A 24,931-nucleotide genomic window follows, 5' to 3' on the forward strand; every position below is an offset into this window, starting at 1 on the left:
GTCATGGGTTCGAATCCTGGCTCCGCCACATGTCTGCTGTGTGACCCTGGGCAAGTCACTTCACTTCTTGTAGCCTCAGTTAGGGAAGGAGCATGGCTCAGTGGAAAGAGCCCGGGCTTTGGAGTCGGGGGCCCTGGGTTCGAATCCTGCCTCCGCCACATGTCTGCTGTGTGGCCTTGGGCAAGTCACTTCACTTCTCGTAGCCTCAGTTAGGGAAGCAGCATGGCTCAGTGGAAAGAGCACGGGCTTTGGAGTCGGGGGGGTCATGGGTTCGAATCCTGGCTCCGCCACATGTCTGCTGTGTGACCCTGGGCAAGTCACTTCACTTCTTGTAGCCTCAGTTAGGGAAGGAGCATGGCTCAGTGGAAAGAGCCCGGGCTTTGGAGTCGGGGGCCCTGGGTTCGAATCCTGCCTCCGCCACATGTCTGCTGTGTGGCCTTGGGCAAGTCACTTCACTTCTCATAGCCTCAGTTAGGGAAGCAGCATGGCTCAGTGGAAAGAGCCCGGGCTTTGGAGTCGGGGGTCATGGGTTCGAATCCTGTCTCCGCCGCATGTCTGCTGTGTGGCCTTGGGCAAGTCACTTCACTTCTCATAGCCTCAGTTAGGGAAGCAGCATGGCTCAGTGGAAAGAGCTCGGGCTTTGGAGTCGGGGGTCATGGGTTCGAATCCTGCCTCCGCCACGTGTCTGCTGTGTGGCCTTGGGCAAGTCACTTCACTTCTCATAGCCTCAGGGAAGCAGCATGGCTCAGTGGAAAGAGCACGGGCTTTGGAGTCGGGGGCCATGGGTTCGAATCCTGCCTCCGCCACATGTCTGCTGTGTGACCTTGGGCAAGTCACTTCACTTCTCATAGCCTCAGTTAGGGAAGCAGCATGGCTCAGTGGAAAGAGCCCGGGCTTTGGAGTCGGGGGTCATGGGTTCGAATCCTGCCTCCGCCACGTGTCTGCTGTGTGGCCTTGGGCAAGTCACTTCACTTCTCATAGCCTCAGGGAAGCAGCATGGCTCAGTGGAAAGAGCACGGGCTTTGGAGTCGGGGGTCATGGGTTCGAATCCTGGCTCCGCCACATGTCTGCTGTGTGACCCTGGGCAAGTCACTTCACTTCTCATAGCCTCAGTTAGGGAAGCAGCATGGCTCAGTGGAAAGAGCTCGGGCTTTGGAGTCGGGGGTCATGGGTTCGAATCCTGCCTCCGCCACATGTCTGCTGTGTGGCCTTGGGCAAGTCACTTCACTTCTCATAGCCTCAGTTAGGGAAGCAGCATGGCTCAGTGGAAAGAGCCCGGGCTCTGGAGTCGGGGGTCATGGGTTCGAATCCTGGCTCCACCACATGTCTGCTGTGTGGCCTTGGGCAAGTCACTTCACTTCTCATAGCCTCAGTTAGGGAAGCAGCATGGCTCAGTGGAAAGAGCACGGGCTTTGGAGTCGGGGGCCATGGGTTCGAATCCTGGCTCCGCCACGTGTCTGCTGTGTGAGCTTGGGCAAGTCACTTCACTTCTCATAGCCTCAGGGAAGCAGCATGGCTCAGTGGAAAGAGCCCGGGCTTTGGAGTCGGGGGCCCTGGGTTCGAATCCTGCCTCCGCCACATGTCTACTGTGTGACCTTGGGCAAGTCACTTCACTTCTCATAGCCTCAGTTAGGGAAGCAGCATGGCTCAGTGGAAAGAGCCCGGGCTTTGGAGTCGGGGGTCATGGGTTCGAATCCCACTCCACCACATGTTTGCTGTGTGACCTCGGGCAAGTCACTTAACCTCTCTGAGCCTCAGTTACCTCATCTGTAAAATGGGGATTAAGACTGAGCCCCACATGGGACAACCTGATCACCTTGTATCCCCCCCAGCGCTTAGAACAGGGCTTTGCACATAGTAAGCGCTTAACAAACACCATCATCATCATCATCACCATCATCACCTCAGTTCCCTCATCTGTAAAATGGGGATGACGACTGTGAGCCCCAAGTGGGACAACCTGATCACCTTGTATTCCCCCCAGCCCTCAGAGAAGCAGCTTGGCTCAGTGGAAAGAGCCCGGGCTTTGGAGTCAGAGGTCATGGGTTCAAATCCCGGCTCCACCAATTGTCAGCTGTGTGACTTTGGGCAAGTCACTTCACTTCTCTGGGCCTCAGTTCCCTCATCTGTAAAAAGGGGATTAAGCCTGTGAGTCCCCCATGGGGCAACCTGATCACCTTGTAACCTCCCCAGCGCTTAGAACAGTGCTTTGCACATAGTAAGCACTTAACAAATACCATCATCATCATCATCACCATCATCACCTCAGTTCCCTCATCTGTAAAATGGGGATGACGGCCGTAAGGCCCACGTGGGACAACCTGATCACCTGGTTTTCCCCCCAGCGCTTAGATCAGTGCTTTGCACATAGTAAGCGCTTAATAAATGCCATCATCATCATCATTATTATTCATTTTGTCTCCAAGCGAGTTTGAATGTTGGAGGTGCCCCACGTGGGACAGACAAAATTGGGAGCCGACATTTGGTGACGGTCTCTCTCCTTCCCGTCCCCAGCCACGGGCGGTCTACTGCAAGGACGTCCTGGATATCGAGCAGTTCTCCACGGTAAAGGGAGTCAACCTGGATACCACCGACGACGATTTCTACTCCAAGTTCGTCACGGGCTGCGTCTCCATCCCCTGGCAGAACGAGGTACGGTTTGCTCTCTGTTCCCTACAGGAAAGGGCAACGCGTTTTCCTCAGATGAAACCCCTTTTTTCCCCATCTCTTCCCATTCGGAGAGGGAGGCCCCCGTCCCAAGGCCCGGAAGGTAGGGATTACGTCTGGCTGGTGAAAATGGGACGAGTGTCGGCCATCTGGCTCCAGAACCCCTGTCAGAATCAGTAGCCCCTCTAGGTCTCCCCCTTTTAGACTGTGAGCCCACTGTTGGGTAGGGACCGTCTCCATATGTTGCCAATTTGTACTTCCCAAGCGCTTAGTCCAGTGCTCTGCACATAGTAAGCGCTCAATAAATACGATTGATGATGATGATGATGATGATCTGGCTCCTGAGCCTGTGATACAGTTGGAGAACCCCTGCCAGAATCAGTAGCCCCTCTAGGTCTCCCCCTTTTAGACTGTGAGCCCACTGTTGGGTAGGGACTGTCTCTAGATGTTGCCAATTTGTACTTCCCAAGTGCTTAGTCCAGTGCTCTGCACATAGTAAGCGCTCAATAAATACAATTGATGATGATGATGATGATGATCTGGCTCCTGAGCCTGTGATACAGTTGGAGAACCCCTGTCAGAATCAGTAGCCCCCCTCTAGGTCTCCCCCTTTTAGACTGTGAGCCCACTGTTGGGTAGGGACTGTCTCTAGATGTTGCCAATTTGTACTTCCCAAGCGCTTAGTCCAGTGCTCTGCACATAGTAAGCGCTCAATAAATACGATTGATGATGATGATGATGATGATGATCTGGCTCCTGAGCCTGTGATGCAGTTGGAGAACCCCTGTCAGAATCAGTAGCCCCCCTCTAGGTCTCCCCCTTTTAGACTGTGAGCCCACTGTTGGGTAGGGACTGTCTCTAGATGTTGCCAATTTGTACTTCCGAAGCGCTTAGTCCAGTGCTGTGCACATAGTAAGCGCTCAATAAATACGATTGATGATGATGATGATGGTAATAATAATGGTATTTGTTAAGCGCTTACTGTGTGCCAAGCACTGGTCAAGCACTTGGGAAGTACAAGTGGGCACTTGGGGGTTACGAGGTAATCAGGTTGTCCCACGTGGGGCTCACAGTCTTAATCCCCATTTTACAGATGAGGGAACTGAGGCCCAGAGAAGCTAAATGGCTTGCCCACGGTCACACAGCTGACAAGTGGTGGAGCCTGGATTCAAACCCATGACATCTGACGCCCAAGCCCGGGCTCTTTCCACTGAGCCACGCTGCTTCTCTAATAATGCTGGTATTTGTTAAGCGCTTACTATGTGCCAAGCACTGTTCTAAGCGCTGGGGTAGACACACGGTGATCAGGTTGTCCCACGTGGGGCTCACAGTCTTAATCCCCATTTTGCAGGTGAAGTAACTGAGGCACAGAGAAGCCAGGTGACTTGCTTCTCAGCTGGCAAGTGGCAGAGCGGGCGTGAGAAGCAAGCGTGGCTCAGTGGGAAGAGCCCAGGCTTTGGAGTCATCATCAATCGTATTTATTGAGCGCTTACTATGTGCAGAGCACTGTCAGAAGTCAGAGTCAGAAGTCACAGGTTCAAATCCCGGCTCTGCCAATTAATAATAATAATAATGGCATTTGTTAAGCTCTTACTATGTGCAAAGCACTGTTCTAAGCGCTGGGGAGGTTACAAGGTGATCGGGTTGTCCCACGGGGGGCTCACAGTCTTAATCCCCATTTTACAGATGAGGTAACTGAGGCATAGAGAAGTGAAGTGACTTGCCCAAAGTCACACAGCTGACATAGTAAGTGCTTAATAAATGCCATTATTATTATTACTATTATTATTGTTACAACCCACGACCTCTGACTCCCAAATCTGGGCTCTTTCCACTACGCCACGCTGCTTCTGGCTTATAATAATAGTAATGATAAGGTAATAATAAGGTAATAATAAGGAAGGAGCAGCATGGCGTAGTGGAAAGAGCATGGGCTTGGGAGTCTGAAGACCTCATCATCATCATCAATCGTATTTATTGAGCGCTTACTGTGTGTAGAGCACTGTACTAAGCGCTTGGGAAGTACAAATTGGCAACATATAGAGACGGTCCCTACCCAACATTGGGCTCACAGTCTAAAAGGGGGAGACAGAGAACAAAACCAAACATACTAACAAAATAAAATAAATAGAATAGATATGTACAAGTAAAATAAATAAATAAATAGAGTGATAAATATGTACAAACATATATACATAACATATATACATATTATTATTAAGAGAAGCAGCGTGGCTCAATGGAAAGAGCACGGGCTTTGGAGTCAGAGGCCGTGGGTTCGAATCCCGGCTCCGCTACACGTCTGCTGTGTGACCTTGGGCAAGTCACTTAACTTCTCAGAGCCTCAGTTCCCTCATCTGTAAAATGGGGATGATGCCTGTGAGCCCCGCGCGGGACAACCTGATCACCTTGTATCCCCCCAGCGCTTAGAACAGTGCTTTGCACATAGTAAGCGCTTAACAAATGCCATTATTATTATTATTATTATTATTATTATTGGGTTCTAATCCCAGCTCTGCCACAGGTCTGCTGTTTGACCTTGAGCGAGTCACTTCACTTCTCTGGGCCTCAGTGTCCTCCTCTGTAGAATGAGGATTGAGACTGCGTACAGTGCTCTGCACACAGTAAGCGCTCAATAAAGACGATTGATTGATTGATTGATTGAAGGAGAAAAGAGTGGGCCATTCCCACCGTCGCTGGCCGCTTTTCCAGAGGTGTGGCATTTGTCCCGCTAGGCCGCCAGTAGCCAACCCGTGACTCGGGGTTCACCACGACTCTTTCCTTTGGTTTTTCCCTTCGGATTCAGATGATCGAAACGGAATGCTTTAAAGACATCAACGTTTACGAAAACGACGAAAGCTTACCGTCCGAAATAGACTCTGGAAAACGTAACCCTAGACCAAAGAGAGGCTTCTTCCATCGACTCTTCAGAAGAGGGGTAAGAAAACGCTTCCTTCAAAGCGCGGACCGAATATTCGATCATTTGGATTGTGTCTTCCATGAGGAATCCCCAAGCGCTTAGTCCAGTGCTGTGCACACAGTAAGCGCTCGATAAATACAATTGAATGAATGAATGAATTTATGTTTATACATATTTATTACTCTATTTGTTTTAGTTGTACATATTTATTCTATTTATTTTATTTTGTTAATGCGTTTTGTTCTGTTCTCTGTCTCCCCCTTCTAGACTGTGAGCCCGCTGTTGGGTAGGGACCGTCTCTAGATGTTGCCAACTTGGACTTCCCAAGCGCTTAGTACAGTGCTGTGCACACAGTAAGCGCTCAATAAATACAATTGAATGAATGAATGAATTTATGTTTATACATATTTATTACTCATTTATTTGTTTTAGTTGTACATATTTATTCTATTTATTTTATTTTGTTAATGCGTTTTGTTTTGTTCTCTGTCTCCCCCTTCTAGACTGTGAGCCCGCTGTTGGGTAGGGACCGTCTCTAGATGTTGCCAACTTGGACTTCCCAAGCGCTTAGTACAGTGCTGTGCACACACAGTAAGCGCTCAATAAATACAATTGAATGAATGAATGAATTTATGTTTATACATATTTATTACTCTATTTGTTTTAGTTGTACATATTTATTCTATTTATTTTATTTTGTTAATACGTTTTGTTTTGTTCTCTGTCTCCCCCTTCTAGACTGTGAGCCCACTGTTGGGTAGGGACCGTCTCTAGATGTTGCCAACTTGGACTTTCCAAGCGCTTAGTACAGTGCTCTGCACACAGTAAGCGCTCAATAAATACGATTGAATGAGTGAATCGCCCTCTGCCTTTGGAAAAGGCTCGCCTTTGGAGAGTTGGGGTCTGAAGTCCACGCCACGCTCCACAGGGACCCTGTAGTCTCGTGCTCCACTCAGCCAGTCAGTCAGTGTATTTATTGAGCTCTTACTATGTGCAGAACACTGTACTGAGCGCTTAAAAGAATATAATATAGCAATAGACACATTCACTACAGAGCAGAACAGTAATGGTAATTGTAATCAGTCATTCAGTCAGTGATTGAATCCCTTCAAGGCCCTGCTGAGAGCTCACCTCCTCCAGGAGGCCTTCCCAGACTGAGCCCCTTCCTTCCTCTCCCCCTCGTCCCCCTCTCCATCCCCCCCATCTTACCTCCTTCCCTTACCCACAGCACCTGTCTATATGTTATATATGTTTGTACATATTTATTACTCTATTTATTTATTTATTTATTTATTTTACTCGTACCTATCTATTCTATTTATTTTATTTTGTTAGTATGTTTGGTTTTGTTCTCTGTCTCCCCCTTTTAGACTGTGAGCCCACTGTTGGGTAGGGACTGTCTCTATATGTTGTCAACTTGTACTTCCCAAGCGTTTAGTCCAGTGCTCTGCACACAGTAAGCACTCAATAAATACGATTGATTGATTGATTGATTGATTGATTGATTAGGGATTGTCTCTATCTGTTGCTGAATTGTACTTTCCAAGCGCTTAGAACAGCTCTCTGCACACAGTAAGCGCTCAATAAATACGATTGAATGAATGAGTGAATGACTAATGGTTGTAATGCCGTTCATTAAGCTCCCACTGGCTGCAATGCACTGTACTAAGCACTTGGGAAAAACAAGGTGGAGAAGTGAAATGTTCCCTTCTGATGGGAGATGACCCTTTGGCAAGGTTGTGATCTCTTAATTAGTGGGGGATTACGAAGTAATAATAATAATCATAATGGTGGCATTTATTAAGCACTAACTACGTGCAAAGCACTGTTCTAAGTGCTGGGGAGGTTACAAGGTGATCAGGTTGTCCCAGGGGGGCTCACAGTCTTAATCCCCATTTTACAGATGAGGGAACTGAGGCACAGAGAAGTGAAGTGACTTGCCCAAAGTCACACAGTTGGCAATTGGTGGAGTCGGGATTTGAACCCATGACCTCTGACTCCAATGCCCAGGCTCTTTCCACTGAGCCACGCTGCTTCTCTAACTGAAGTAGATATCTAAAGTAAAGTAAATATCTAAAGTAGATATTTAGTCCCCAGGGCAACAGGACAGGAAAGAGCAATGGCGAAGAAGAGGTTTTTTAGCAAGAGAGCTGTTCCGGGCTAGCTACCACCAAATAATTCATTCGTTCATTCAGTCGTATTTATTGAGTGCTTACTGTGTGCAGAGCACTGTACTAAGCGCTTGAAAAGTACAATTCGGCAACAAAGAGAAACAATCCCCGCTCACAGCGGGCTCACAGTCTAGAAGGGGAGATAGACATTAATATGAAAGAATAAATAAATAATCAATCAATCGTATTTATTGAGCGCTTACTGTGTGCATAGCACTGTACTAAGCGCTTGGGAAGTACAAGTTGGCAACATATAAATAAATGACAGATATATAATAATAATAATAATGGCAGCTGTGAGCCCACTGTTGGGTAGGGACCGTCTCTATATGTTACCAACTTGTACTTCCCAAGTGCTTAGTACAGTGCTCTGCACACAGTAAGCGCTCAATAAATACGATTGAATGAATTTATTAAGCGCTTATTATGCACCAAGCACTGTTCTAAGCGCTGGGGAGGTTACAAGGTGATCAGGTTGTCCCACGTGGGGCTCACAGTCTTAATCCCCATTTTATAGATGAGGGAACTGAGGCCCAGAGAAGTGAAGTATCTTGCCCAAAGTCACACAGCTGACAATAGTTAATAATGGCATTTATTAAGTGCTTACTGTGTTCAAAGCACTGTTCTAAGCGCTAGGGAGGTTACAAGGCAATAAGGTTGTCCCACGTGGGGCTCACAGTCTTAATTTATTACTCTATTTATTTATTTATCTATTACTCCATTTATTTATTTTACTTGTACATATCTATTCTATTTATTTTATTTTGTTAGTACATATGGTTTTGTTCTCCATCTCCCCCTTTTAGACTGTGAGCCCACTGTTGGGTAGGGACCGTCTCTATATGTTGCCAACTTGTACTTCCCAAGCACTTAGTACAGTGCTCTGCACACAGTAAGTGCTCAATAAATACGATTGATTGATTGATTGATTGATTAATCCCCATTTTATAGATGAGGGAACTGAGGCCCAGAGAAGTGAAGTGACTTGCCCAGATTCGCACAGCTGACAAGTGTCGGAGCCGTGATTTGAACCCATGCCCTCTGACTCCAAAGCCTGGGCTCTTTCCACAGAGCCACGCTGCTTCTCTAGTACAGTGCTAAGCGCTTAGTACAGTGCTGTGCACACAGTAAGCGCTCAATAAATACGATTGAGTGAATAAATAAATAAATCATCATCATCAATTGTATTTATTGAGCGCTTACTGTGTGCAGAGCACTGTACTAAGCGCTTGGGAAGTACAAATTGGCAACATCTAGAGACAGTCCCTACCCAACAGTGGGCTCACAGTCTAAAAGGGGGAGACAAAACCAAACATACTAACAAAATAAAATAAATAGATAAACAAATAGATAAATAAATTACAGATATATCCAAATATATATATGATCTGTGGGCCTGGGAGGGAGGATAAATGAAGAAGCAAGTAAGAGCGGCGCAGAAGGGTGTGGGAGAAGAGGAGAGGAGGGTGCAGTCGGGGAAGGCTTCATGGAGGAGATGGGCCTTCGATGAGGTTTTAAAGCGAGGGAGAGCAATTATCCGTCCGATGTGATGAGGCCAGAGAGAGGATGTGGGCGAGAGGTCGGTGGCGAGAGAGATGAGATGGAGGCCCAATCAATCAATCAATCAATCAATCAATCATATTTATTGAGCACTTACTGTGTGCAGAGCACTGTACTAAGCACTTGGGAAGTACAAGTTGGCAACATATAGAGACAGTCATCATCATCATCATCAGTCGTATTTATTGAGCGCTTACTGTGTGCAGAGCACTGTACTAAGCGCTTGGGAAGTCCAAGTTGGCAACATATAGAGACAGTCCCTGCCCAACAGTGGGCTCACAGTCTAAAAAAGGCCCAGCGAGAAGGTTGGCATTAAAATGTGCGGGCTGGGTTGGAGGAGGAGAGAAGGGAGGTGAGGTAGGAGGGGGCGAGGCGATGGACGGCCTTAGGGGCAATGGTGAGGAGTTTCTGTTTGATGTGGAGGTGGATGGGCGACCACTGGGAGGTTCTTGAGGAGTGGGGACACACGGACTGAACGCTTTTGAAGGATAATCATCATCATCATCATCATCAATCGTATTTATTGAGCGCTTACTATGTGCAGAGCACTGTACTAAGCGCTTGGGAAGTACAAATTGGCAACATCTAGAGACAGTCCCTACCCAACAGTGGGCTCACAGTCTAAAAGGGGGAGACAGAGAACAAAACCAAACATACTAACAAAATAAAATAAATAGAATAGATATGTACAAATAAATTAAATAAATAGAGTAAAAAAATATGTATAAACATATATACATATATACAGGTGCTGTGGGGAAGGGAGGGAGGTAAGATGGGGGGATGGAGAGGGGGACGAGGGGGAGAGGAAGGAAGGGGCTCAGTCTGGGAAGGCCTCCTGGAGGAGGTGAGCTCTCAGTAGGGCCTTGAAGGGAGGAAGAGAGCTAGCTTGGCGGAGGGGCAGAGGGATTGGGGGCATTCCAGGCCCGGTGGAGGACGTGGGCCGGGGGTCGATGGCGGGACGGGCGAGAGCGAGGTACGGTGAGGAGATCAGCGGTGGAGGAGCGGAGGGTGCGGGCTGGGCTGGAGAAGGACAGAAGGGAGGGGAGGTAGGAGGGGGCGAGGGGATGGATGGATGGACAGCCTGGAAGCCCAGGGGGAGGAGTTTCTGCCTGATGCGCAGATTGATCGGTAGCCACTGGAGATTTTGAGGAGGGGAGTAACAGGCCCAGAGCGTTTCTGGACAAAGATAATCTGGGCAGCAGCATGAAGTATGGATTGAAGTGGGGAGAGACACGAGGATGGGAGATCAGAGAGAAGGCTGATGCAGTAGTCCAGACGGGAGAGGATAAGAGCTTGAATGAGCAGGGTAGCCGTTGGGATGGAGAGGAAAGGGCGGATCTTGGCAATGTTGTGGAGCTGAGACCGGCAGGTTTTGGTCATGGCTTGGATGTGAGGGGTGAATGAGATAATGATAATGATAATGATAGGGACTGCACAATGGAGTATGGACTGGAGTGGGGAGAGGCAGGAGTCAGGGTGGTCAGCAAGGAGGCCGCTACAATAATCAAGGCGGAATACGATAAGCGCCTTCATTAATATGGTAGCGGTTTGGACGGAGAAGAAGGGGCGGATTTTGCCGATGCCATGAAGGTAGAACTGACAGGATTTAGTGATGGCTGGAATATCCGGGTGGAAAGGAATTACACATGGTCCCATTCGTAAGAGGGGATGGGGTCGGAGTGCGGGTGGAAAGGGTAGATTGAGAAAGGAGGCAGGGGATCTCTTGAGAGATGACGGGGAAGGAGGAGGGGGTGGATGGGTGGCCGGAGAGGTGGAGGAGATTTTTAGGGAGCTCATGGCTGGTGATTTCAGTTTTGTCAGTGAAATTGATGGCCAGATCATCGGGGGTCAAGAGACGTGCAAGGGTTAAAGGAAAGAGACGATGAGGATGGAGAAGTATTGTTGCTGGGCTGAGTTCTGTCTTCCCCACAGCACCTGTATATATGTATATATGTTTGTACATATTTATTACTCTATTTATTTATTTATTTATTTTACTTGCACATATCTATTCTGTTTATTTTATTTTGTTAGTATGTTTGGTTTTGTTCTCTGTCTCCCCCTTTTAGACTGTGAGCCCACTGCTGGGTAGGGACTGCCTCTAGATGTTGCCAACTTGGACTTCCCAAGCGCTTAGTACAGTGCTCTGCACACAGTAAGCGCTCAATAAATACGATTGATTGATTGATTGATTGATTGAAAGAGAGAGTGGAGTCAAGGATAATGCCAAGGTTGAGGGCTTGTGAGACGGGAAGGATGGTGGCGCCGTCAACAGGGGTGGGAAAGTGAGTGGGAGGACGGGGTTTGGATGGGAAGATTAGAAGTTCAGTTTTAGCCATATTAAGTTTGAGACGACGGGAAGGAATCCAAGTAGAGGATGCCGGGAAAGCAGGAGGAGATGTGAGACTGCAGAGCGGGAGAGAGAACAGTGCTTTGCACATAGTAAGCGCTTAACAAATATCATCATTATTATCAGGGCTGGAGATGGGGATTTGGGTGTCATCAACGTAGAGGTGATAGTTGAAGCTGTGTGAATGAATGAGTTTTCCAAGGGAGTAGGAGGAGTTGGAGAAAATAATAATAATAATAATGGCATTTGTTAAGCGCTTAGTATGTGCCAAGCACTGCTCTAAGCGCTGGGGGGGATACAGTGTGATCAAGTTGTCCCAGGTGGGGCTCACAGTCTTAATCCCCATTTTTACAGATGAGGTAACTGAGGCTCAGAGAAGTTAAATGACTTGCCCAAGATCACACAGCAGACGTGTGGCAGAGCTGGGATTTGAACCCATGACCTCTGACTCCAAAGCCCGGGCTCTTTCCACTGAGCCACGCTGCTTCTTGTGGCTCAGAAAAGAAGGGGAGGGAGTGGGTATAGATGGAGAAAAGAAGGGGACCCAGAACTGAACTGTGAGTGACGCCCACAGTTAGAGGATGGGAGGCAGAGGAGAAGTCATTCCTTCATTCATTCAATGGTATTTATTGAGCGCTTACTGTGTGCACAGTACTGTACTAAGTGCTTGGAAAGTACAAGTTGGCAACATATAGAGATGGTCCCTAGCCAACAGCGGGCTCACAGTCTAGAAGGGGGAGACAGACAACAAAACAAAACATATTAACAAAATAAAATAAATTCATTCATTCATTCAATCGTATTCATTGAGCGCTTACTGTGTGCAGAGCACTGTACTAAGCACTTGGGAAGTCCAAGTTGGCAACATATAGAGATGGTCCCTACCCAACAGCTGGCTCACATTCTAGAAGGGGGAGACAGACAACAAAACAAAACATATTAACAAAATAAAATAAATAGAATAAATATGTACAAATAAAATAAGTAAATACATAGAGTAATAAATCCGTACAAACATATATACATATATACAGGTGCTGTGGGGAGGGGAAGGAGGTAAGGTGGGGGGGATGGGGAGGGGGAGTTTGGGGCTCAGTCTGGGAATCAATCAATCAATCAATCAATCATATTTATTGAGCGCTTACTGTGTGCAGAGCACTGTACTAAGTGCTTGGGAAGTCCAATTTGGCAACATATAGAGACGGTCCCTAGCCAACAGCGGGCTCACAGTCTAGAAGGGGGAGACAGACAACAAAACAAAACATTAACAAAATAAAATAAATTCATTCATTCATTCAATCGTATTCATTGAGCGCTTCCTGTGTGCAGAGCACTGTACTAAGCACTTGGGAAGTCCAAGTTGGCAACATATAGAGATGGTCCCTACCCAACAGCTGGCTCACATTCTAGAAGGGGGAGACAGACAACAAAACAAAACATATTAACAAAATAAAATAAATAGAATAAATATGTACAAATAAAATAAGTAAATACATAGAGTAATAAATCCGTACAAACATATATACATATATACAGGTGCTGTGGGGAGGGGAAGGAGGTAAGGTGGGGGGATGGGGAGGGGGAGTTTGGGGCTCAGTCTGGGAATCAATCAATCAATCAATCAATCATATTTATTGAGCGCTTACTGTGTGCAGAGCACTGTACTAAGTGCTTGGGAAGTCCAATTTGGCAACATATAGAGACGGTCCCTACCCAACAGCGGGCTCACAGTCTAGAAGGGGGAGACAGACAAAAGACACCGAGAATGAGGGGCCAGAGAGATAGGAGGAGAACCAGGAGAGGAGGGTGTCAGTGTGAAGCCAAGGTTGGATAACATTTCCGGGAGAAGGGAGTGGTCCGCAGTGTCAAATCAATCAATCAATCAATTTATTGAGCACTTACTGTGTGCAGAGCACTGTACTAAGCCCTTGGGAAGTACAAGATGGCAACATATAGAGACAGTCCCTACCCAACAGTGAGCTCACAGTCTAGAACGGGGAGACAGAGAACAAAACCAAACATACTAACAAAATAAAATAAAGAGAATAGATAAGTACAAGTAAAATAAATAAATAAATGAATAAATAAATAGAGTAATAAATATGTACAAACATCTATACATATATGCAGGTGCTGTGGGGAAGGGAAGGAGGTAAGATGGGGGGGATGGAGAGGGGGACGAGGGGGAGAGGAAGGAGGGGGCTCAGTGTGGGAAGGCCTCCTGGAGGAGGTGAGCTCTCCGTAGGGCCTTGAAGGGAGGAAGAGAGCTAGCTTGGCGGATGGGTAGAAGGAGGCCATTCCAGGCCCGGGGGAGGACGTCAAAGGCAGCTGAGAGGTCGAGGAGGATTACGATGGAGTAGAAGCCGGCGGATTTGGCGAAAAGGAGATCACTGGTGACGTGAGGTTATTACTGCCCACAACTAACTTACAGTCTAGGCCAGAGGGGACGTACATCAATCCAAATAAATAAATGACAGGTCTGTGCTGTGAGGCTGGGAGGGGGGAAGAACAATCAATCAGTCGATCAATCAGTCGTATTTATTGAGTGCTTACTGTGTGCAGAGCGCTGTACTAAGTGCTTGGGAAGTACAAGTTGGCAACATATAGAGACAGTCCCTACCCAACAGTGGGCTCACAGTGTAAAAGGGGGAGACAGAGAACAAAACCAAACATACTAACAAAATAAAATAAATAGAATAGATATGTACAGGTAAAATAAATAAATAAATAGAATAATAAATATGTACAAACATCTATACATATATACAGGTGCTGTGGGGAAGGGAAGGAGGTGAGATGGGGGGATGGAGAGGGGGACGAGGGGGAGCAAGTCACGGCAACACAGAAGGGAGTGGGAAAGTGGGGCTTAGGGAAGGCCTCTTGGAGAAGATGGGCCCTCAATAAGGCTTTGACGATGGGGAGAGTCCTTGTCGGATTTGAGGAGGGATGGCGTCCCAGGCCAGAGGCAGGACGTGGGCGAGAGGTTGGCAGGGAGGGAGATCCTGGGTGGGACAGGGAATGTGTCTGATCTGATTCTTCTAGACCTCCCCCAGCCTTAAGGCAGTACTTGACACAGAGTAATTGTACTTTCATTGGGATGATAAAAACAGTTTATTGCCAACTAATGCCTGCTCGGAACTAAACTCATCTGGTCTGGTTCAGTCAAAGCACCCTACCCTTAAGGGGCCGACTGTGGGCATCAATCAATCAATCAATCATAGTTATTGAGCACTTACAGCGTGCAGAGCACTGTACTAAGCTCTTGGGAAGTCCAAGTTGGCAACAGATAGAGATGGTCCCTACCCGACAGTGGGCTCGCAGTCTAGAAGGGGGAGACAGACAGACAACAAAACAAAACATATTAACAAAATAAAATAAATAGAATATGTACAAGTAAAATAAATAGAGTAATAAATCCGTACAAACATATATCCATATATACAGGTGCTGTGGGGAAGGGAAGGAGGTAAGGTGGGGGGGCGGGGGGGGGAGGAGGTATCTGTTTTGCTTACACAGTAGGACGTTTTGAAACTGTAATTTGGAATGGGTGTCTTGTGAGGATGTAACTGTTTGAGAAGCAGCGTGGCTCAGTGGAAAGAGCCTGGGCTTTGGAGTCAGAGGTCGTGGGTTCAAATTCCTGCTCCACCCATCGTCAGCTGTGTGACCTTGGGGAAGTCGCTTCACTTCTCTGGGCCTCAGTTCCCTCATCTGGAAAATGGGGATTAAGACTGTGAGCCCCCCGTGGGACAACCTGATCACCTTGTAACCTCCCCAGTGCTTAGAACAGTGCTTTGCACATAGTAAGCGCTTAATAAATGCCATTGTTATTATTATTATGTTACGCCTCTAACACCAACCTGCTGTGTGACTTTGGGCAAGTCACTTCACTTCTCTGGGCCTCAGTTCCCTCATCTGGAAAATGGGGATTAAGACTGTGAGCCCCACGTGGGACAACCTGATCGCCTGGTATCCCCCCAGCGCTTAGAACAGTGCTTTGCACATAGTAAGTGCTTAACAAATACCATCATCATTATTATTATTATTTGAGACGTATCGTTGCAAGGAATTACGTTTTATTACCCAAATGTAATTCCAGGGAAGCAAGTAGTTGCTGAAATTGTTGCCGCAAGTATTTCATTCAGTCGTATTTATTGAGCACTTACTGTGTGCAGAGCACTGTACTAAGCGCTTATTTCATCATCATCATCATCAATCGTATTTATTGAGCGCTTACTATGTGCAGAGCACTGTACTAAGCGCTTGGGAAGTACAAACTGGCAACATATAGAGACAGTCCCTACCCAACAGTGGGCTCACAGTCTAAAAGGGAAGGGACTTTTTTTGTTTTTTAATGGTATTTGTTAGGCGCTTTCCGCGTGCCGTCACTGTACTAAGCGCCGGGGTAGATCCACGTTAGACAAGTTGGACACAGTCCCACATGGGACTTTAAGTCTCAATCCCCATTTTACAAATGAGGAAACCGAGGCAAGGAGAAGTTGAGTGGCTTTCCCCGGGACGCACGGCAGACAAGCGGCCGAGCCGGGATTAGAACCCAGGTCCTCGGACTCCCATGCCCAAGATCTTTCCACTGGGGCACGCTGCTTCTCACTGGGGTCATTTTATCTTTGCGGGGGGGTGCAGTTTTGGGGGGAAATGTGTGTGAAGGAAAGACCAGGAGCCCCAGGACAATACAACGTGCATTTTAATTTTCACTAAATCCGGCCATTCTTTCTCCCACCTCAGGTCTGTTTCAAAACTAGGTACAGTGATGAGGAAGAGGAACCAACGAAACTTTAAACCACTGTACGAGAGCCGGAATCCCGATGGGCAAGGACTGACCGAGTTCTGAATGTTTTATTGTCTCTATAAACTGTAATAAAAATTTATTATACCTTTTAAAACCCGCTGTATGAGTTTACAGGTTTTGTACATTTGTACTTGAATTCCATTCAGATGTATATTTTCATTAAAGCTGCCTTGGAAAAAAAAAAGCCATGGAAGTACCACTTTGGTGCACATTTATAGCTTGCTGCCTTAGCGTACGTCTGCAGACCCAGCCGCCGATTAGTGTGTCTGTTTTAGTTGGCGTAGCTGTAGAAATAGCGGTTTTTAAAGCACAAGAACCTATCAATCAATCAATCAATCAATCGTATTTATTGAGCGCTTAACCGTGTGCAGAGCACTGGACTAAGCGCTTGGGAAGTACAAATTGGCAACATACAGAGACAGTCCCTACCCAACAGTGGGCTCACCGTCTAAAAGGGGGAGAAAGAGGGTTTAAGTGATGCGCTTGCGGTGGGTTCGAGCCCCAAAGGACGGCTGTCTGATGGAGATAAGTAATGATTTAGAGGAGGGTTTTGGTGATTAGCCACTTTAAGAACAGAAGAAAAAGATGCAATATCTTTCGTCTCAGGATTCACTGAAGGTACAGCTTTTTCGGGGCGGGAGGAGGGCACGGAGGAAGGACTCAGGAACCCGATGCCAGTTTTCAGCGTTGCTGCTTTTAAAGGGTTTTGAATTATTCGGTTTTATTTCTCAGGTTGTTCTTGTCGGTATCCTTCTACATGTGCTTATATAAACATATGTGTGTGTGTTTGTGTGGGTTATAGATATATATATATATGCTTATATATATCTAAGTAGGACGTCATATTAGCCATATTGCTGTACTTTGCCCCAAATGTTGTTGGTCATCATCTTAGTACAGTGCTCCGCACATAGTCAATAAATATGTCTCTGTCTCTGTTGCCGAATTGTACTTTCCAAGCGCTTAGTGCAGTGCCCTGCACACAGTAAGCACTCAATAAATACGATTGAATGAGTGAATGAATGAATGCTCCGCACACAGTCAATAAAGATGTCTCTGTCGCCGACTTGTACTTTCCAAGCGCTTAGTACAGTGCCCTGCACACAGTAAGTGCTCAATAAATACGATTGAATGAATGAATGAATGAATGAATGAATGAATGAATGAATGAATGAACTAAATCTCCAGGACCAGATTTGCCGGCTTATCAAAAGGCACCGTCTTACCTACGGGTCCCAAAAGCCGAGGCTTTTGCAGGCACAGATGGGCCTCCGCATGATACCAAGAAATGTTCCCGGTTCCTCTGGCTGTGGGCGTCTTGGGAATGTTGGGAATGTTGGAACCCCTCTCCCTTTCTCTGTCTCTCTCCCTCCCCGGGCCTGGGTCTGCCTGGCTCCCCCAATTCCACATTACTGAATGCAAGGACTGGGGGAAAAACAGACACTTCTGCGGATGAGTCTTGAGATCCGCCGTCACCGCTTAGTACGTCAAGCGCTTAGTACGGTGCTCTACACACAGTGAGTGCTCAATAAATATGATTGACTGACAGTAAATACGATTGACTCAAGGCACCTGGAACAGTGTAAGTGGAAATGTTGAGGGACTGGGGTCTCTATATGTTGCCAAATTGTACTTCCCAAGCGCTTAGTACAGTGCTCTGCATGCAGGAAGCGCTCAGTAAATATGATTGAATGACTGAATGACCTTTTAGACTGTGAGCCCACCTTTTAGACTGTGAGCCCACTGTTGGGTAGGGACTGTCTCTATAAGTTGCCAACTTGTACTTCCCAAGCGCTCAGTACAGTGCTCTGCACATAGTAAGCGCTCAATAAATACGATTGATGGTGATGATGATGACTGAATGACCTTTTAGACTGTGAGCCCACCTTGTAGACTGTGAGCCCACTGTTGGGTAGGGACTGTCTCTAGATGTTGCCAACTTGTACTTCCCAAGCGCTCAGTACAGTGCTCTGCACGCAGTAAGCGCTCAATAAATACAATTGATGATGATGATGATGGCTGAATGACCTTTTAGACTGTGAGCCCACCTTGTAGACTGTGAGCCCACTGTTGGGTAGGGACTGTCTCTAGATGTTGCCAACTTGTACTTCCCAAGTGCTTAGTACAGTGCTCTGCACGCAGTAAGCGCTCAATAAATACGATTGATTGATTGATTGATTGATTGAATACAAATTTGCGATAAAATCAAAGGGCCTTTGAGCAGGGGTGTCTTGTCCCTGAACTTTTGAGGACTGGACAATTTGTGACCCTTTCCTCCCTCCAAATTGTCCTAACTTCTCCCCACCTTTCCCTTCCTCCCTCTTCACCTAACCCCAGAGCAGGAGAGCCTTTTTTTTTTTTACAATATTTGTTAATCGCTTATTATGTGAATTAGAGCACGGGCTTGGGAGTAAGAAGGTCATGGGTTCTAATCCCGGAGAGAAGCAGCGTGGCTTAGTGGAAAGAGCCCGGGTTTGGGAGTCAGAGGATTTGTGGTCCAATCCTGGCTCCGCCACTTTTTTTTTTAATGGTATTTGTTAATAATAATAATAATAATAATAATGATGATGGTATTTGTTAAGCGCTTACTATGTGCCAAGCACTGTTCTAAGCGCTGGGGCGGGGGATGCAAGGTCATCAGGTTGTCCCACGTGGGGCTCACAATCTTAATCCCCATTTTACAGTTGAGAGAACTGAGGCACAGAGAAGTGAAGTGACTTGTGCAAAGTCACACAGCTGACATTTGAACCAGGATTCGAACCCATGACCTCTGACTCCAAAGCCCGGCTCTTTCCACTGAGCCACGCTGCTTCTCCAGACACTTGTCTGCTGTGTGACCTGCGGTAAGTCACTTCAGTTCTCTGGGCTTCAGTTCCCTCATCTGGAAAATGGGGATGAAGATTGTGAGCCCCAAGTGGGACAACCTGGTCACCTTGTATTCATTCCTTCAGTGCTTGGAACAGTGCTTGGCACATAGTAAGCACTTAACAAATACCATTATTATTATTATTATTATTATTATTATTATTTATGCTACAAATAGAGCCCTGTGTTAAGCACTTGGGAGAGACCAAAAGAATAAAACGGACTCCCTAATCTTCCCAACCTCGGAACAAAAAGAGAAGTGGTTTTTACAGACGGCCCAAATCCGGCAGAGGACTTGACCTCTACTTCCTTCTCAAAGGCAACTCAGCTTTTTTAAAAATTATCATTCTTATTTATTTTTTAATAGCATTTATTAAGCGCTTACTATGTGTAAAGCACTGGTCTAAGCGCTGGAGAGGTTACAAGGTGTTCAGGTTGTCCCACGGGGGGCTCACAGTCTTCATCCCCCTTTTCCAGATGAGGGAACTGAAGCCCAGAGAAGTGAAGTGACTTGCCCAAAGTCCCACAGCTGGCAATTGGCGGAGCCGGGATTTGAACCCATTACCTCTGACTCCAAAGCCCGGGCTCTTTCCACTGGGCCACGCCGCTTCTCTTCTTCGGCAGTTTCTCAGATGAAAAGACTGTAGCGCGGAAACTCATCGCTGGACTGTAAGCTCGTGGCGGGCAGGAAACGTGTCTGCCAACTCTGTTGTGCTGCACTCTCCTGAACGCTTAATACAGTGCTCGGCGCACACTAGGTGTTCAATAAATACAATGGATTGGATTTTGATTGAGAAACGGCAAGGCCTAGTGGATCGAGCCCGGGCCCTCGGTTCTAATCCCAGTTCCTCCCGCTTTGTGTGACCTTGGACGAGTCACTTCAATCAATCAATCAATCGTATTTATTGAGCGCTTACTGTGTGCAGAGCGCTGGACTAAGCGCTTGGGAAGTACAAGCTGGCAACATCTAGAGACGGTCCCTACCCAACAGCGGGCTCACAGTCTAGAAGGGGGAGACAGAAAACAAAACCAAACATACTAACAAAATAAAATAAATAGAATAGATAGGTACAAGTAAAATAAATAAATAAATAGGGTAATCACTTCTCTGGGCCTCAGTTCCCTCATCTGGAAAATGGGGATTAAGACTGTGAGCCCCACATGGGACAACCTCATCTCCTTGTATTCCCCCCAGCGCTTAGAACAGTGCTTTGCACATAGTAAGCGCTTAACAAATACCAACATTATTATTATTATATCTATTCTATTTATTTTATTTTGTTAGTATGTTTGGTTTTGTTCTCCGTCTCCCCCTTTTAGACTGTGAGCCCACTGTTGAGTAGGGACTGTCTCTATATGTTGCCAACTTGTACTTCCCAAGCGCTTAGTACAGTGCTCTGCACACAGTAAGCGCTCAATAAATACGATTGATTGATTGATTGATAGACAGGGACTGGGTCCAACCTGATGATCTTGTGAGCCCACTGTTGGGTAGGGACTGTCTCTATATGTTGCCAATTTAATAATAATAATAATAATGATGATGGCATTTATTAAGCGCTTACTATGTGCAAAGCACTGTTCTTCCCAATTTGTACTTCCCAGGCGCTTAGTACAGTGCTCTGCACACAGTAAGCACTCAATAAATACGATTGATTGATTGATCGATCTACACCAGCACTCTCAGAATTCAGCTTTTGCTCCCCTTTTCTTTTTTCTACTGGTTTTGATCTCTTCGCTCTATCTGCCCGAGGAAGCTGCTTCTTCCCCTCAGCGATTCATTCATTCAATCGTATTTATTGAGCGCTTACTGTGTGCAGAGCACCGTACTAAGCGCTTGGAAAGTACAATTCACCAGTAGTGACAATCCCTGCCCACAACGGGCTCACAGTCTAAAAGAATGTGGTCACCTTTCTCGGTACCACGTTTCCATCATCAGTGGTATTTATCGTGCTTTGCACATAGTAAGCGCTTAATAAATGCCATTATTATTATTATTATTATTATTTATTATTATTATTATTATTATTTATCGTGCGCTTCCTTTGTGCGGAACTCTGTAGTATCATTCGTTCATTCAGTCGTATTTATTGAGCGCTTACTATGTGCAGAGCACTGTAGTAAGCGCTTGGGAAGTCCAAGTCGGCAACATGTAGAGACGCTCACTACCCAACAACGGGCTCACAAGTCTAGAAGGGGGAGTCCAACACCACCGAGTTGACCCCTTCCCTGCCCGCAAGGAGCTTACAATCTAGAGAAGCAGTGTGGCTCAGCGGAAAGAGCCCGGGCTTTGGAGTCCGAGGTCATGGGTTCGAATCCCGGTTCCACCAACTGTCAGCTGTGTGACTTTGGGCAAGTCACTTTGCTTCTCTGTTCATTCATTCATTCAATCGTATTTATTGAGCGCTTACTGAGTGCAGAGCACTGTACTAAGCGCTTGGGAAGTACAAGCTGGCAACATATAGAGACGGTCCCTACCCAACAGTGGGCTCACAGTCACAGTTCTCTGGGCCTCAGTGACCTTAACTGTAAAATGGGGATGAAGACTGTGAGCCCCCCGTGGGACAACCTGATCACCTTGTAACCTCCCCAGCGCTTAGAACAGGGATTTGTACATAGTAAGCGCTTAATAAGTGCCATTATTATTATTATTATTATTATTATTAAATTGTTATATTATAATAATATAACATTATATTATAATAATATTATAATAATATAATAGATTATATTATTATTAAATGATAATTACTATGTGCCAAGCCTTGTGCCAAGGGCTAGGATAAATACAAAACAAACAGATTGGACACAATTCCCATCCCATTTGGGACTCACAGGCTAGGAAGGAGGAATTTTACTTCCATTATACAGAAGAGGAGTAGGAGAAGCAGCGTGGCTTAATGGAACGAGCACAGGCTTTGGAGTCAGAGGTCATGGGTTCAAATCCCGGCTCCGCCAATTGTCAGCTGGGTGACTTTGGGCAAGTCACTTCGCTTCTCTGGGCCTCAGTGACCTCATCTGGAAAACGGGGATGAAGATTGTGAGCCCCCCGTGGGACATCCTGATCACTTGGTCACACAGCTGACAATTGGCAGAGCCGGGATTTGAACCCATGACCTCTGACTTCAAAGCCCGGGCTCTTTCCACGGAGCCACGCTGCTTCTCCGCAGGAGAAGTGCTCAAAAAGAACAGAAGCTCAAAAAGAAGCAGAGTGGCTCAGTGGAAAGAACCCGGGCTTTGGAGTCAGAGGTCATGGGTTCGAATCCCAGCTCCACCCCATGTCTGCTGTGTGACCTTGGGCAAGTCACTTAACTTCTCTGAGCCTCAGTTACCTCATCTGTAAAATGGGGATTAAGACTGTGAGCCCCACGTGGGGCAACTTGATCACCTTGTATCCCCCCCAGCGCTTAGAACAGTGCTTTGCACATAGTAAGCACTTAACAAATGCCATCATTATTATTATGAAGGAACGGCGGCGCAGAGAGGTTATTATTATTATGTTGCCAATTTGTACTTCCCAAGCGCTTAGTACAGTGCTCTGCACATAGTAAGCGCTCAATAAATAAATATGATTGATGATGATGATGATTATCATTCTCTGGGCCTCAGTTACCTCAACTGTAAAATGGGGATTAATACTGTGAGCCCCCTGTGGGACAACCTGATCACCTCGTAACCTTCCCAGCGCTTAGAACAGTGCTTTGCACATAGTGAGCGCTTAATAAATGCCATCCTTATTATTATGAGGGAACGGCGGCGCAGAGAGGTTAAGCGGCTTGTCCACGGTCACCCAGAAGGTCGGGGGCAGAGCTGCGGGTAAAACCCAGGTCTTCCCACCCCCAGTCAGTCAATCGCTGGTATTTATTGAGCGCTTACTATGTGCAAAGCACGGTACTAAGCTTTGGGAAGCGTTCAGTATATAACAGAGCACATTCCCTGCCTTTAACGAGCTCTCCATCCCATGCCCTTTCCACTAGACAACATTACCTCCCTACCTGCCCAATAACGAATTCAAAGAAAAGACCGGTTTCTGTTCCGTGAAGAAGATTGTACTCATCTTGGTACTAACACCGCACCAAGCGCTTAGTACAGTGCTCTGCACACTGTAGAGAAGCAGCGTGGCTCAGTGGAAAGAGCCCGGGCTTTGGAGTCAGAGGTCATGGGTTCAAATCCCGGCTCCCCCACTTGTCAGCTGTGTGACTTCGGGCAAGTCATTTCACTTCTCTGCGCCTCAGTTTCCTCATCTGTAAAACGGGGATGAAGACTGTGAGCCCCATGTGGGACAACCTGATCACCTTGTAACCTCCCCAGCGCTTAGAACAGTGCTTTGCACATAGTAAGCGCTTAATAAATGCTATTATTATTCTTTTAGACTGTGAGCCCACTGTTGGGTAGGGACTGTCTCTATATGTTGCCAATTTGTACTTCCCAAGCGCTTAGTACAGTGCTCTGCACATAGTAAGCGCTCAATAAATACGATTGATGATGATGACGATGCACACAGTAAGCGCTCAATAAATACGATTGATGATGATCGTCTTCCTCCTGCCGAAGGAATCACCTTTTTGCTTTCAAATGGGTTTTACCGCATGGTAAGGAAGGAAGAAACGGAAAGTTGAATGGCTCTGGATTCTTCAGAGAAAATATTTATCAGCACGAATATCTGGATGGTGTACTCCTTTATTAGTGAGGAATAATTTATTTTAAAATCTTGACTTGACTTGATGATGATGATGATGATGACTTGTATCTGTCTTGTTGCTCCACGTGTATTATAATGCCAAAAGGCCAGAATTTCCATTAAATATCCATTTTCATTTCTGAAGCTGATGAATGTACTTCTATAAATGTTTATGAAACGTGTAATGTGAAACATGTCCCCCTTTTCGACTGTGAGCCCACTGTTGGGTAGGGACTGTCTCTAGATGTTGCCAACTCGGACTTCCCAAGCGCTTAGTACAGTGCTCTGCACACAGTAAGCGCTCAATAAATATGATTGATTGATTGATGTGTAAGTGTAATCACCCTGGTTTCCGTTCCTTCACCGAGTTTCTTTTCACTCTTGTAAATGAAATGGAAATCATCATCAATCGTATTTATTGAGCGCTTACTATGTGCAGAGCACTGTACTAAGCGCTTAATAAACACTGCCGTTTAGACCTGAGCTGAATCAGGAAGTAAAACTAGATTTTTCTGTTCGTTTTCTCAATATTTTGTGCTGTCCAGATCACCGCGGGGTGGTGGGTAATCAATCGTCGATCGGTGGTAATCAAGCAGCGTGGCCTGATGGAGGGAGCCCGGGCCTGGGCATCAGAAGGATCTGGGTTCTAATCCCGCCTCCACCACGTGTCTGCTGGGTGACCTTGGGCAAGACACTTCACTTTTCTGGGCCTCAGTTCCCTCATCTGTAAAATGGGGATTAAGATTGGGAGCCCCACGTGGGACAGGGACTGTGTCCAACCCGATTGGCTTGTATTGACCCCAGCGCTTAGAACAGTGCCCGCCACATAGTAAACGCTTAACAAATACCACAATTGTTGTTATTATTATTATTTATCGAGTGCTTGCTGTGTGCCCAGTACAATACT

The 24,931-nt window shown here is 46.5% G+C and overlaps 1 protein-coding gene across 1 annotated transcript in view; it reads left to right on the forward strand.

Annotated features, from left to right (window-relative positions):
* The window catches only part of GRK4 (G protein-coupled receptor kinase 4), a 221,929-nt gene extending 205,357 nt beyond the window's left edge, over positions 1-16,572 (forward strand). Inside the window, exons 14-16 of the mRNA XM_038745522.1 lie at positions 2,515-2,652; positions 5,474-5,605; positions 16,415-16,572. Of these exons, the coding sequence (XP_038601450.1) occupies positions 2,515-2,652; positions 5,474-5,605; positions 16,415-16,468 (324 nt within the window). The 3' untranslated portion in view covers positions 16,469-16,572. The remainder of the gene's footprint in view (positions 1-2,514; positions 2,653-5,473; positions 5,606-16,414) is intronic.
* Positions 16,573-24,931: the final 8,359 nt, after the last annotated feature.

This window comes from Tachyglossus aculeatus, chromosome 4 (assembly GCF_015852505.1).
Source record: "Tachyglossus aculeatus isolate mTacAcu1 chromosome 4, mTacAcu1.pri, whole genome shotgun sequence".
NCBI lineage: Eukaryota > Metazoa > Chordata > Mammalia > Monotremata > Tachyglossidae > Tachyglossus > Tachyglossus aculeatus.